This window comes from Cupressus sempervirens, chromosome 8 (genome assembly GCF_028749045.1).
Source record: "Cupressus sempervirens isolate cs-2001-9-10 chromosome 8, ASM2874904v1, whole genome shotgun sequence".
NCBI classification, from domain to species: Eukaryota; Viridiplantae; Streptophyta; class Pinopsida; order Cupressales; family Cupressaceae; genus Cupressus; species Cupressus sempervirens.
Window position 1 is genome coordinate 453,342,060 of NC_143125.1, and position 15,296 is coordinate 453,357,355.

General features: G+C 35.4%; 2 protein-coding genes across 2 annotated transcripts in view; one reads left to right on the forward strand and one right to left on the reverse strand.

Moving 5' to 3' along the window:
• The window catches only part of LOC149543175 (Transducin/WD40 repeat-like superfamily protein), a 268,058-nt gene that overhangs the window by 25,040 nt on the left and 227,722 nt on the right, over positions 1–15,296 (reverse strand). The window lies entirely within an intron of this gene.
• On the forward strand, positions 8,081–13,034 carry LOC149543176 (uncharacterized). Its single transcript, XM_089796535.1, has 4 exons — positions 8,081–9,492; positions 9,610–9,701; positions 11,911–12,193; positions 12,329–13,034. Exons 1-4 carry the CDS (start codon positions 9,279–9,281, stop codon positions 12,910–12,912), a joined length of 1,173 nt encoding a protein of 390 aa, XP_089652661.1. The 5' UTR covers positions 8,081–9,278; the 3' UTR covers positions 12,913–13,034.

Genomic DNA, 15,296 nt, shown 5'->3' on the forward strand with positions numbered 1-15,296 from the left:
TTGCCTGTCCAACTTCTCGTTCTAATGACTTGAGTTTGATGATTGGTGAAATGTCAGTCTAAAATTCCAACTATTGTGCTTTAATTGCTTTCACAGATATCTTAAAATGTTGAATACTATCTTCTTTCTTACTTAGGACAAATCTTCAAAGTTATCCTCTCATAAGATCAATCTGATCCAGCCTATTTGATTTAAAATATCAAAACTTCACTACTATGCTACTGAAAAGGATATATTTGAACTTAGAGAATGTTACTCTGCATTAACTCATTTGTCAACATGACATAAAGATAGTGGATTTTGTCAAACATCTTGGTGCATTCCTCTCATCTTGGGCTTCGTCAAATCAAGTCTTATAAAGGAAATGAGTTGGCTTACATCACTCATTGCTTCAATAATTTGGGTGAAACATTCAGTCAAACACTTGTTGTGTTGTTTATGCTCTTGAATTTTGATGCATGTCTATAGCATCATCACATGATCTCCATCTTCAATTCACCTCAATGGTAATTGAAGTCCAATCAATTGATCCATATGTAGAATCCATAAGGTTTGTTTACGAGCCATTTTGATAAAAAGTCTGAGATCTTTTTACAATTTCCCTTGAACATTTCTTCATACGGTTCTTGTGTGTTTTGAAAGCATTGAGTCAACACCTAAGCGGAAACCCCTGTGTTTTTGGGTGCTCACAAATTAATTTGGGGCTCTTGGTCAAACAGTTTTCGATATTCCTTTCTTCTTTGGTCTATTTTGGCAATTGTAGTATTTCATTGGCTTAGTGGTTCCACATTTCAAAATTCGAGTGTGCCTCGAGGCTGCTCTTTCTTCTTAAGTGGTGCTTTATTGTAGGTCGTACAACTCACCCCTTGATTTATTTCCATCTTGCGCCATGGGATCCTATCGATTTGGCTATTAGAATCACAATTCCCATTTGGGTCTGCATGTTCACCGAAAAAATCGGTGAGTTTCTACTAATTGCCAAGTTTTTGAGACCAGTGAGTTTTTCCCAGATTTAATTGCGACTTGGCTAGAGAAAAAATCGCCGAGTTTTTCAAAAAAAAAATTATTGTTTTTTTTAAATTGTAAAAAACAAAAGGCAAAAAGCCTATATATATTATATAAAATAGAGAATTACATTATGCTAGTAGAGCTGGGAAGAGGAAGAAGTGATTGTAATGATGTATTTACGTCTAGTTTGACACAAACTATTTACTATTATGCTTCCCGTCATCAACATTCCGCATGAGAATGCAATTTTGTATCCACTATGTCTTTATATATATCTAAACGTTGCTTGTTTCTTTTCAGTTCTCTTTAATTAACTCATTACATGCATCTTCTCATTGAACTTTGCAAAAAAAATGTATTTTTAATTAAATTTAAGCAGTTTTTAGGTTTCAAAGTTTTTTTGAAAAATTGGCCAATTTTTTCCCAAATAAACTTTTTGGGGCTTGGCGAGTTGTTGCCGAGTGAGATTTTTCCAACTATGTTTGCTCCAATGCCAAGCAATTACTTGGCTCCACTTTTTCATTTGAAATCTCTAGCCACATTCCTATGTGCGCTTTGAATTGACAACTGATTCTACACATGGATTGATAGAGGTTTCGCTCTATAGTAGCTCTCTGCTACATAACTATCTCTGGAACATTTTGTTAAACATTTGAGTGTCTGATCACACTTTGGTAGTGGTATATGAGGTGCTATAATTCATGTCCAAAAACTGTGTATGAATTCTCCTATAAAAAGCAATATCTCCAAACTTTGATATGCATAAAGAACCACACCACAAGAGCAAACACCTGCCATCTTTTTTAATTCACAATGCTTAGCAAATGCCCATGGAGATTTGGAGAATAGATGATCTATCAAATAATGAAGCCAGGTACGTTAATCTTAATGCTTGTAATCTTTGCGTCATTTCATAGATTATGTATTGGAGGCGTTACAGCTCATGCTCACAACTGGCTAACTGCATCTTGGGGCAGAAGCACGTCAACAATAGGAAGTCTAGTGATAGGAACTCTGGTGGCAACAGGAAGATGGCGTACAATATTATTAAAATGTAGAAGTTTATATCATGTTGAAAATATTTATTTAAGAGATAAATCTGCACAATGGATTTGCCAAATGTAATAACAAATCTTTTGTAACTGAAAGGGAATCCCAAGAGTCACTTGTAACTATCCAAAGTAATTATAAAAGGGCATGAGCAATTCAAACAAAAATAGTTCAGAGGGAGAACAAAATGTGAGAATATTTCAGCCCTCTGACTGTCAACAGTCATGGACATTTTCCTTTTGTAGCTTTTTGTCGTTTTCAATAAAGTTTTCTTAGTGTAAGTTCTACTTTATATTCTCTGTGTTTCATGTTACCGGTCTTTTGTGTTTTATGGGCAAAGTTCATATGAGTATTTGGTTGAGGATGTTCCAGTTTACTGATTGTCAGCATGTCAAATTTATACTATGATATTGGTGGTGAAGGAAACTTGGTTACCCGAATTTGAACTGATATTTATTTTATTTTGTTCTCTTTTTTGAAGAAATCGATACATCTTAAGTACCGATTATTACCATTGAGTATCGGTTTTGAATGAATGGTGTTCTGGAGTATTTTCATTATGATGGAAGGCATTTTTCTTGGTTTTCAGAGTGTGAAAAAGTTATTGGTATGGGGATATAATTTGTTAATGATTTTGGTGTACTACATTGAAACCGAGTCTATGATTAGTGGTTTATATTGGAAGTTTCAAATTTTGGAAAGGTTCAATTTTTAATTGTTAACAAGTATCGGTTATGAATGCTTCAGTCTGCTGTGAGTTTATATGGTCCACATGGTATCGTTTGTAGTTTTGGGACAGTTGTATTGGATATCGATGTAATTGGTTTAAGAGAATATGATGGTTAAGAGGTTTGGGTTTGATAGACTTTGGTTTTCAATGTGTAATATTCTCAATTATTCAAATTGAAATGCTTGGCTTGCTATAGGAAGATGAATTTCAGTAACCATACTAGTTCACGGTTGAATGTCTACCTCTTCTTATCAAAGTTTTGACAATCTGTATATGCCAATTTTGAGTTTACTCTAAAGTTTATAATTGTGATATAGAGATGAATCCACTATTGAGTCCCTTGAGTGTTTAATCCCTTGAGGAGAATTCCAATGTTGATTCCTTTGCATATTTTTTGTATCAGAGCTAAAGTTAATAGATCCTTGTTAATTTAATTTTTCAGATTGAAAAATGAGAGAATTCCAATGTTGATTCCTTTGCATATTTTTTGTATCAGAGCTAAAGTTAATAGATCCTTGTTAATTTAATTTTTCAGATTGAAAAATGAGACTTGAAAATATTGTGGAAGAAGAAGGAGAAAGACAAAGCTACATCCAAAGATATTCTATATTTTGGACAAAGTGCAAGTGCAAAAACAAGGTATGCAAAGTTATAGTTGACAGTGGTTCTTTTGAAAATAGTCTCAGTAGAATTGGTTGAGAAACTGAATCTTCCAGGAGTACCTCATGATTTACCTTATAGAGCATATGGGTTAGGAGATGAACAATGGATTGATGTCTTTGAAAAGTCATATGTTTCTTTTAATATTGGACCATATTTTGATACCATTGAATGTGATATTATGCCTTTAAAAGATTGTCACTTGATTTTGGGAAGAGCATGGCAATATGATAGGTCAACCATATATGATTGTAGAGAGAACACATATACCACCAACAAGGATAGAAAAAAGATAGTGTTGTTTCCATTGAAGGATGATGCAAGATGGAAGGAATCAAGAAGTTTAGGTCTTATTGATAGGATAGCATTCCCAATGCATGATGAAATGAAAGAAGTTTTGGTAGAGGATAATGAAACTATGGAGAAGGCAGCCATAAAGAGTGCAGATGTATGTGAAGTTGGGACAGAAATCTCAACAATGACAGATGTAAGTTGTCCTTTGCAAGGGCAAGAACATGAAGTGTAAAAAGAACATAAATTGCAGCAAGAAATAAATTTTGATGAGAGGAGTAAAGAGGCAAGTCCTATGCGATTTGAATGTGATAAAATTATGGTTGGAACAGTAACATGTCCTTTGAAAATAGAGATGAGTACAATGTTGGAAGGTACTCCTATGAAAAAGACTTTAGAGGCAAATGATGAAACCTTAAAATTACATGGTGAAGTGAAATGTCAAGAGGAATGGCATGAGGATGAAGATAAAGAATGTGCAGCAGTGGGTCATGAAGAAGAATTTGATTTATGGGAAGAGTTTCTAGCCATCATGGGAGAATGGAAAAGGCATAGTGCTAGTATGGAGAATTAGCATGAAGAAGTTTCCGAAGAAGAATAATAAATGATGTTATGAACAAAGAAGATGAGGCTGAATATGTTTATGACAAGGCAACAAGTTCTGAATATGTTTATGACAAGGTAACAAATTATGATTATGTTTATGACAAGGCTGAAGAAATCCAGATTGAGAAATCTGATTTGGTTGCAAGAGAAGACACTATAGAAAAATTGGTTGTGGGCTATGAAAGGGATCAAGTATTTGTGTATTCTCTATGTATGGAGATATGGCATGTTTGTGAGGACAAGAAAGAGGAATTTCGTTGGCAAGCGTATTTGGTGGAGTTACAAATGTATGCAGTAGTAGAGGTCTTATGTAATGACCCTAGTCCTAAGATCAAATTTAATAAATAATAAATAATATTAAAGATAATAGTAAATAAATAAATGAACAAATAATAATAAAAATATTTATTGTTATTCGATATTGTTTGATTAAAATAATCATGATAATAATATCCTATAATATATTATCATATAAATTATTATTATGATGAAAGAAAATATTGTTACTAATATTACATATTATATAATGTAATATCTCATCTATGAAAAGAGATTTAATCAATAAATAACAATATTAAAATATAAATATAAATAATAAATATGAAATTAGATAAATGATAAACTAAATTTAATATATATTACAATTAAATAAGTTGAAGATGTAAACTTATTCGATTAAGACATATCTCTTAAATCCTAAAGATGTGACTATTCAAGAAAGAATCATTAAAGAGATAAATAAAGAAATAAAAAATGGAAATGGGGGGACCATCGACAGCTATGGAGGGAAGACATCTGTAGATGGCTATGAAAGAAAATAATTCCTAATCGTCCCCAAAGAACAAATTGGAGGATAAGAAGACCTCAAAACCTATCACCTGGGAATATCATCGAACATTGGCCTCTACATTGTATATGCGGAGGATTTGGATAGAATACAAATTACCTTTCGAAGGTGGACAAAGACTGCACGGCATCAACACCAATACACACAGATTATACCTAAAGGTTATTATTTGCAGAAGCAAGTGATCGAGTCATAACAAATATATTTTGTAAAGATTACTGCCGCCAATCCTCAGAATCGCCAATTATACTTCCAATACTTAGCGTCAACTTAGGTATCAGAAGGATCATTCTGGAAAAGACAAACAACAAAGTCTATAAATTACTTACGGATCAGATTTAGGTATAAGTGAGCAACTGCCTAAGGCACGGACTGTGGCAAGCATTCACGTCAGAGATACTGATTTAGAATAACGTCTTCATCAATATCAACTATTGTGAGGACGACTATAAGTGATTAATAGGGAAAAAAAAGCATGTTGTACAGGAACATCTAATGAATAGGAGGAGCTCTACAAAACAAATATAGGGAACAGTTTCATATTTACATCCAATAGACGGGCAAGAGAAAAGAGTGAATGAGTATCGACCATGTAGGGAGGGATATCCATGGAAGAACACCAAACAAAACAACATATGAGGATTGAAGGGCATCAAACAAGAATGCAACTGCCTCTTCCAGTTAAAAGCCAGCGATTAGTATTTAAGAATGAAAATGGAAAAAGAATTAAGGTTCATATAAACTCCATAACCAAATTCAACATCGCCTAGAAAGGAAAGAAAGTTATTTCTTTCCGAGCCCCATCCTATAGGATGAAGGGAAGGTTAAGAGGGCATCAATAAAAATAATGATAATAATAAAAATAAATCTTATCACATAGTGCAGCCTTTGGATCCTCTATCATAAATAACAAAGAACATAAAAGATTTATTTTGTTCCATATTCAAATTTGAAAGACTAGTAGAGTTTCATTAGGACCAACTACCCCATAGTATTGCAAAGACTTCTAACATATTCTTTATCAAAGTATCAGAAAATATGATAGGAAATATATAGCAACTTTGGGAAATAGAATGGAAAAACATAAGGTAAACTCTGAAAGGTAAGGAATAATATTAAGGTTTTTAGGTTAATGTCCCTATTTCTAAATAGGAGGAACTGGGGACATTACATCTTACATGTGATAAAGTTGTTACTTGAAATAAATGATCAGCAACAAATAGTTTTCATGTTACGGAAAAGAGACAAACCAAAGATTAAGATGAAGGAAAAATACAAATGAGTCAAGGCCAAGAAACTACAAGATTGCAACTAGAAGATGAGTATAAGCCTAAAGTAAAGATGAAGAAATATTTTTATTTGCTAATATTTATTTTTGCAAGTATTTCCAAGACGACTTGAAGGAGATAGTATACTCAGTATCTAGTCAAATGGAAGAACAAACTTACAAGAGAAGATATTCGGATGGATGAGAAACAAATCAGCAAGCATGGTTCATCACTACAACATCTCATCTAAAGAGGACTTGAGATTCATTCTATAGGGGAGTATGCTGCAATGGCAGATCAGACAGATGCTACAGGAACTAACATAATTCAAAATGCTAGAGGAAGTGCAGAAATTGTGAAGAAAGTTATTGTCATGTTTTAAACGTTTTCAAATTTTAATGTTTGTAATAAAGTCCTATGATGTGGTGGCATAAATGGAATAGTGATTCGATAAACTTTCCAAATATAGCCACTTAGGACAAAGTGTGTTTTCATTTTATGTTTAAGTCAGTTTTCTTTAAGTGTTTTTTGTGTGTCAATGATTAGGCCAGCTATGTAATTGATGACTACAAGAAGTTGGCAGAAGATTTCCAAGTTTTGATTAATTATGATTAGTTTTCCTTTCTTGTTTTGGGCTGACATTTCATATTCCCAATAGAAAGGAAGGGAAAGTATTATTAAGGCAGATTTTTGTAATTGAAAGAGATCAAATATGGCAAGAAGAACGACAAGAGTTTTGAGTTTTGTTTAGATTTTGTGAGTCTACATTTTAGATGTGTGATGTTTACTTTCTTTCCAGAATTCAAGAGTCTACATTTTGAGAATATGTTGATGTTCTAATTCACGCATAACAGAACGTAGTCTGGTTTCTTTTGAATCCCATCTAAATTTTCCGGTTTCGGATTTCACTACAGAGTATTTAGTTTTCTGAATCGTGAATGTAAATATTTGTTGTTTTGAGAGTCGTAGCAGTTGATGGGAGTTTTGTAAACTCTCTGCGATTTGTTTCTGAGATCGCGGATGAGTAATGTATCATATTCTATTTGTTTTACCTTGCTTGTGGTCGTGCGGAAGTCAATCTCTAAGTTCGGCGAATATCTTTATGTATTCACCGAGATGCTGAAATCACATAACTGATATGTCATGTTAGTAAAGGTTGGTTCGAACCATCAATTTGCAGATTTGGAAATGACAGAGAATGTCATGTTCAATGATTTACCTATTATCAGGTTTTAAAACAACACATGTAGAAAGGTGGTGTAAATCCAAAAATGGATTTAAGTCGCTAGGTAATCAGTTGTATCTGATTTTGGTATGCAATTTTATATTCAAAAGTTATCAAGTTTGTCCATGTATTTCAGTCAGAGTAACGAGAATTGCCATAAAATCGCCTGAATCGGAAATTCAGCGATTAGATTCAGCAATGGCGATTTTTTTGGAGTCGAAAATCGCCATTGCCGATTTCATCAGGTGAATCGCCTGAATCGCCGATTCAAGCGATTCATCCAAAAAATTGCATGAATCGCCTGAAAAAATCGGCATGAATCGCCCGCGGCCAATAAAGTATAGACTTGTAAAATTTTAAAAAATTTCTTTTTTTTTTACTTTGTTTTTGACCTATTCTCTTTGTTATAACCCTAAAGGGCCTTCTATTTGTTTAACATGAGTAGAAGAGAGGAAAAGTGAGAGAGAAGAAGAGAAAAGAAAAGCCATAGGTTTCTAACCAGCAAGAAGAAAGAGCACAAAAGAGATCAGCAATCCATTTGGGGAGGCCATCAATTGCATTGGGAGCATTAAGGAGCCAATCTCAACACTCGTCAACTCATTTGCAAGAGGTAAGTGCTCTTTTTTTTTTGCATGTTAGTGTATTATGCATTTTTTGTTAAATTTTTATAGTTTTCAAGATTTTTAGTTTAGATCTTGAATGTTCTTTATTTTTACTAAGTTGCAAACTAGGGTTTGTTGTTTTGTAGCTTTTATTAGCTTCAAACTTTGATATTTTACATATAAATTTTTATTGCAGCAGCCTTTGCTTTCATTTTTCGCAAATTCGCAATGGGTAGAAAAGATGAATGTTGGAAATATAACGAAGAGTTTCCCGGAAAAACCAAATATCAAACAAAATGTATTTTTTGTAAAGAAAAAATAACTTCTGGGGGTATTTATAGATTGAAATACCACATTGCTGCTATACCTGGACACGATGTTACAATTTGCACTCACCAAACTCCTAAGGCAAAATGCACTTGCTTAATGGCATTAGAAAAAATTGAAAAAGACAAAGCCAATAGGAAAATGCAACTTCAAGGGTTAAGGGGTATTGGCTCCCATGTTCCCGCATCCGCATCCGAGCCGCATCCACATCTACATCTGCATTTGCATCAGCTTCTACATCTGTAGGTTGTGTTGGAGAGAGTTCTTCTAGGCCTCCTTTTTATCCTAGTTCTTCTGCTCGTGCTAGTGCTAGTCGGTCACATACTGAGACAAAGTCCCACACCAACCTATTGCAGCCTAGAGTGCGGAAAAATAGAATGAATAGTTACTTTGTGCCCCGCACTACTCTTGGTTCCCAACCCACGCTTGAGGGCATGGGTTTGAACAAGGAGATTCATGATGCTGCCAGAAAGGAGATATGCAAATTTTGGTACTTTTGCAACATTCCATTTATTGCAGCCAAGTAATTGATTCTTTTTTCGTTGCTTTCTTTAAAGTTAAAATTAGAAGTAAAAGTAAAACTTTAATTATATTTACTTGTTTTATAATTTGAGTCTTTGACATCTAAATTTTTATTTGTGATAGGGCTCCTCATTGGCAAAACATGATAGATGCGGTTGCTATTTGTGGTCCGGGGTTTAAAACCCCAACTGAGGTTGATTTGAGCGGATACCTCTTGGATGAGATGGTAGAGGACATGAGGGCTGAGCTCGAGGAGAACCGAAAGGAGTGGATTGCAAAGGGTTGCACCATCATGACTGATGGTTGGACAGATAGGAGGAATAGAACACTCCTCAATTTTCTTGTATCCTGTGGAGGTAATTGATCATTCTACTTTCCTACATACATAATTGTAAATTTTGATTTGTTGAATGCTAATTTGTTGATGATCCATTTAATTTTAATATTCTAATTCGTTGTTTTGTTACTTGTAGGATATACCATGTTCATCAAATCCATTGATGCTTCCGCACATGTAAAAAATGCCACATACTTATGTGAGGCTATTGGGGAAGTCATACCAGAGGTGGGAGAACAAAATGTGATGTAATGTCCTCTCTTTAGTTCGACATGACATTGATCATGGATTTTGCCTATTCCAGACTCTCGTAGGCAAATGGTGTGGAGAGAGAGTCAATTCTGCGGATCAAATGGTCATATCTTGCTCTTGAAGAAGTGTTAAGAGGTTATATTTTATTATTATGTGTTATTGGGGCCTACATGTTATAATTTTAAGTTGAGTTGCACTTTTTATTTTATAAAATTACTTTATTATAAAAAGTGCATTATAATGAGATTTTATAAAGGATGTTTCTAGAAGTTCTAGAAAAAGTGCATTATAATGAGATTTTATAAAGGATGTTTCTAGAAGTTCTAGCAACTTCTTGGAAAAGTGAATAAATAGAGGGCTGGGCCTCTCATTTTGGACATGCTTGGATTTGAGATTTCTTCTACTTCTTCCATTGTGGAGCAAATTTGTAGTCTCTTGGGTCTGCAAATTATTATTTGATCTTTGGGAACGAATCACTCCCTTGGATTGGCGACTTTGAGGGTGTGAAATATCACCTGAATTGTTGCATTTGAGGAGTTGGTAATTCAGCCATCTCATTTGGACTTCATTGAGATTCAGTTATAAGGGCTTACTTTGGTTGGAATAAGGGTTTCAGTTGTGCCCTAGTATTTGTGGAATGATTAACAGGGTTTGAAGACACAGTTGTGCATTATTTTCAGACTGCTAGTCCAGGGTTTGGACCCACGTTTTTGCTCATAACTCCTAATTGGTTTGACGGATGAATTTCATATTTTAGGGGGTTATTCAGCAACCCTAGGCGCCCAGATTTATTGCTTTTGGAGTGAAAAAAACGCTGCAATATTTTTATCTAGCAGCCGTACCAGGCCGTACCTGTACGGCCCTGTCAGTTGGGCAGCAGCAGCAATTTTGTGAGTCAGTTTGGGGCAGATTGTGAGGTCTTCGTGTGGCATCAATTCAGCATTTATATCCGGCAAAATTGGAGCTATTCCAGGTGCACAAACTGAAGTTTTGATTGCCAAAATATTGCATGTTATGGATTAGAACAGTCAGCACTGTCATTGCATAAATAGTTATTTCCAGTCATTAATAACTGTTGTAAAAGTTTCGTCATTTGCATTCCAAATCTGAACTGGGTTATTGTTCATGTCATAACATTGCATTGTCAAGAGCTTGATGTATTAGAAGTGCATAGTTGTGATAGTCTCTCATTGTAATCAATTCTATTTTCTGTCATAAAATCAGAATTGCATTGGACTTCATATTTGAGTTTCATATTGTCATCTATCTCTTAGATTGGTAGTGTTATAATTTGGAAATTGTTGTTCATACATTATTGGCATCATAAATTGAGGTTTCGTTGTACAACAATTAGTAATATTGCAGCCCTTATTCAGTTACATGCCAACTGTTTGACAAAATTCCTAAGTCCAGTTTGAGGGTTTCAATGGCCTTTATAGTAAGGGTCATTACATGTGATCCAGGTGGTGACGGATAATGCAGCAAGTTATGTTGCTGCAGGTAGACTTTTAACTTTTCAAGTTTTGAAAATAAATTTATTTGAATTTTGACTGTTGTAGGTAAACTTTTGATGGAGGCACCCCACCATATTTTGGCCCCCTTGTGCGGCACATTGCATTGACCTCATGTTGGAGGAAATTGGCAAACTTGAGTTTGTCAAGTCATGTGTGGAAAGGGCAAAAAACATATGCAAATTCATTTATAATCATTCATTTGTTCTTAGCACAATGAGGAAGTACACAAAAGGCAAGGAGTTAGCTCGCCCAGGTATCACGAGGTTTGCCTCGAATTTCATCACCTTGCAGTCCTTGTTGACATCAACGGATGAATTGAGGAGCATGTTTGTTGGGTGGGAGTGGATTTCCTCTTCCTATGCTACGACCACTGTAGGGATAGATGTGGCGGATTGCATATTTGATGAGGATGGTTTTTGGAAACCCGCTAGAGAAATCCTACAGGTAAATTTATTGCAATTTAACATTTAGTATTTTACTTTTACTTTAAGTTATATTATTTTATATTTAAGTTTTGACTCAAGTTTTTTGTTTTACTTTATATGTAGGTCACTGAGCCCCTTGTAGCTTTGCTACGAACTGCTAATGGGGAGAAGCCCTCTATGGGCTACATTTATGAGGGCATGGATAGGGCCAAGTAGGCCATCAGAGCCCAATATGCATGAGTGCAGGAGAGGTATGGCCCTATTTGGGACATCATCGATAGGAGATGGCAGAATCAGCTCCATCGACCCATCCATGCAGCAGCTTACTTTATGAATCCGGCATATCGTTTCCGTCCTGAGTTCAAGGCGGATGCGGAGGTTCTCACTGGCTTATACACAGTGATTCAGAGGTTGAGTAGTGATGAAGATAGCGCTGCTGTGATTGTTGAGCTAGACCAGTTCAACAATAAAGAGGGGCCACTTTTCTCTGGCAGGATGGCCATAAATGCTCAGACAACACTACAGCCAGGTAAAAATTAAATAATATATTCAATGTTCATGAATCTAGATTCTAATCTTAAAGTTGATTATGTAATTTTAGAGTTAACTTGTAATTTGTAAATGAGACTAATTGTTTCTATTTTCATTTTTTCCCTTATAGCAGATAGATGGTGGCAAATGTTTGGGGCCACAACCCCAAAACTTCAAAAAATTGCCATTCATATTCTGAGTCAGCCAAGCAGCGCTTCTGGATGTGAGCGCAGTTGGTCCATGTTCGAGCACATCCATTCGAAGAGGAGAAACAGGTTGACAGTGCAGAAGTTGAATGATATTGTCTTTGTTCATTACAACCTCCATCTTAGGATCAGACAGATTTTGGACACTGACTCCTCTTCGATCATTCTGGAGGAGATTGATCCAGAATCAGAGTGGCTCACAGAGGTTGTGGATCCAGTCTTCACTGAGGAAGACCGTGTGTGGGTTGACCAGGTGGATATAGAGGCTGAGGCAACTAGAGCACGTTCTTCAGGCATTGGTAGACGCACACGTGCACGCACAGGCACAGGCCCTAGCGACATTCATGAGCCCATCTTACATGCGGGAGATATGGCTCGGCGATCCTCTAGGACCTACATTAGACGCCTTGCTACTAGGCAGACTGGATACTCAGAGGCTGAGGCTGACGCTGCAGCCGAGCTTCAGGATGATGTTGAGGATGATGATGATGACTATGAGTCTGAGGCTTGAGCTGGAGCCTTGTTTTTATATTTTGTTTACAGATATTGATACTGAATCATTGATAGACATATGTTTCAAACTTTCATGGATCTTCATCTTAGATTCTTACATACATTTATGATTTGATGTCTTATGGATCATCTTACATACATTCTATGATTTAAATCATTATGATCATTTGATTTCTATTTACTTCAGCTAGCCTACAATTTACATTTTAGATAACATAGTTACATATGTGATGGATTTTATGTTCCATGTTTATGTATGTTAAGTTTTAACTTCTATTTGATGATGTTATCGTGTGTTTAAGTTATATTCAATAAAGGGTGCATGAAATAAGTTTTAAATTGTTAAAATCTTTAAATTAAAAGGGTTTTTTCAAATTTGCCGATTCATCGCCGATTCATTGCCGATTCACGATTCGATTCGGCTTTGCCGATTCCGATCCGATTCCGATTCTTGTTACTTTGATTTCAGTTGTAATGAGGAAGAGCCTGGTTGACCTATAATAAGTTGGTGTAGGAAACAAATGTTGCTACAGGAGGTCAAGAAAGTTCATGTCACAGGTTAGTTTATGAATTGATATGAAGTAAAGTATCTGAGGAAGTTTATAATTGTAATGGGCACCCCTGAATGTCCCAAAAAACTAAACCAAATTGCTGAAAGGAATTATGTCAAACAGTTTGCATTCAACCTCTTATTTCTCCGTTTAATGTTTTAAACCCCTTATAACTTCGAAAATCAAACGTTTATTTGTTTGTTGTGTTTTGTGCATGGAATTGGTATCATACAACATAAACAAGAAAGAAACTACAATAATATGCAAAGTGGAAATGAACTGCTGCCAATAAAATGTTATTTTCAGAATTCATAAAACCAAATACATGGCAGATTTATCAACTCACTAATTACTTCAGCATTATTGACATAATACTCCAGCCCATGCTTTCGAACTTGCTGCAATAGTGTCGCGTGAATAGTGTTGCGTGAATAGTGCCGCATGAACAGTGTTGCTACAGTACTTTGTCCTTCAATCAGTCCACTACCTTCGTAATATCATTCCCTCAAAGCGGCATAAGTGTTGGACAAGTAGTGAAGAAGATATGAGCAAAATACCAAATCTACCTGTAGCTGGAAATGCAACTAAACTGCCTGATAATGAAGCCGATAACAAAGAATTCCAAAGGCCAAACCCCAAGGGAATGACATCTAGAATGTTACAAGAGAGGATAAACATCCTCAAATGCTAAGAACGGAGCTGCAACTCACACACCAATTTCTTCTCATATTCAACCTGTCTAATGAAGCCACAAATGCTTCCTTTTATTCTATTTCCAAGGGCCCGCTCAACTCATATGGGCAATGTGGGATAAAAGATGTGTAATATATAAAACATATATTAAAATACCCCTTATGTCTCCCTTGGGTACACATCCCCATAAAAAAATATTAAAGTAACACTTTAATATTTTACAATTAAATTAGATGTTACTTTAATAAAACTTCAGGCATTAAAATGTATTAGCAATCGGACTCCGAATAATTCGAGTGATAGCTCATTGGAAAGCTCTCACCGAGGAGTATCAAATCCAATCACCAAAATTGACCTGCACTATGTCCTGCCGACTTACTAAAAATAGTAAGTATGCCTGAAACTGAGTAAATCAACTTCGTTTTGGTCCAAACTGGAAATGACTAGGCCAAAACACTCCAAGATCCCATTAAACCCTTCATTAGCCCTCGGGACCATGTAGAACAAGGCTAACACACACACACTTGGTCAACTACTAAAATGAGGACATTACAATATTTGATCTTGAAGGTGCATGTGCCCCTTGATGCAACTTAGTCAAGTGATTAATTTCCTCCTAAGTTTTCCAAGGTGAGGCTTTGCATCAAAATGTGTGTGTCAATGCAAAATAGTACAAAAGAATCCTAAGATCTAGGAAGATTTGACAAGCTAAGTATGCAAGAAGGGGGAAATTGGCAGATATACTTCCAAGAACTATGCTAAAAGCTTTAGAAATGGTTGAGCAGCATGAGTAGAGACAAATTAAAGGAGAGGGAAGTCAGAATATTGAGTTCCACTCCACACCAGTTTCAAAAAATCTTGAGAGGGGTTCTCATGCAGCAAATAGGATAGAAGTTGGAGAAAACAAAACCACAAACACATATAGCCCCTCTTCAACACCTTTAAAATGCTTTATAGATCTAGAACTGATGTTCATGAAAGAAAGGCTTCAAGCTTTAGAAAAAAAGGAATTACGTGGAGGATATTAGGATAAAAGCAATCATCGAATGCAATTTGAAGCTAACATGTGAAAACAAATCACTTAGATAACAAGTTCAAAAACTACGGTTTAATATGGAAAAAGGGGAATACAAGCTGA

Excerpts from the sequence above, each read along its gene's own strand:
- LOC149543176 (XM_089796535.1), top strand. The coding sequence starts at position 9,279 with ATGATAGATGCGGTTGCTATTTGTGGTCCGGGGTTTAAAACCCCAACT. Across the intron at positions 9,493-9,609 it reads TTTTCTTGTATCCTGTGGAG|GATATACCATGTTCATCAAA; the intron begins GTAATTGATCAT and ends TGTTACTTGTAG. Across the intron at positions 9,702-11,910 it reads TTGGGGAAGTCATACCAGAG|GAGAGGTATGGCCCTATTTG; the intron begins GTGGGAGAACAA and ends GCATGAGTGCAG.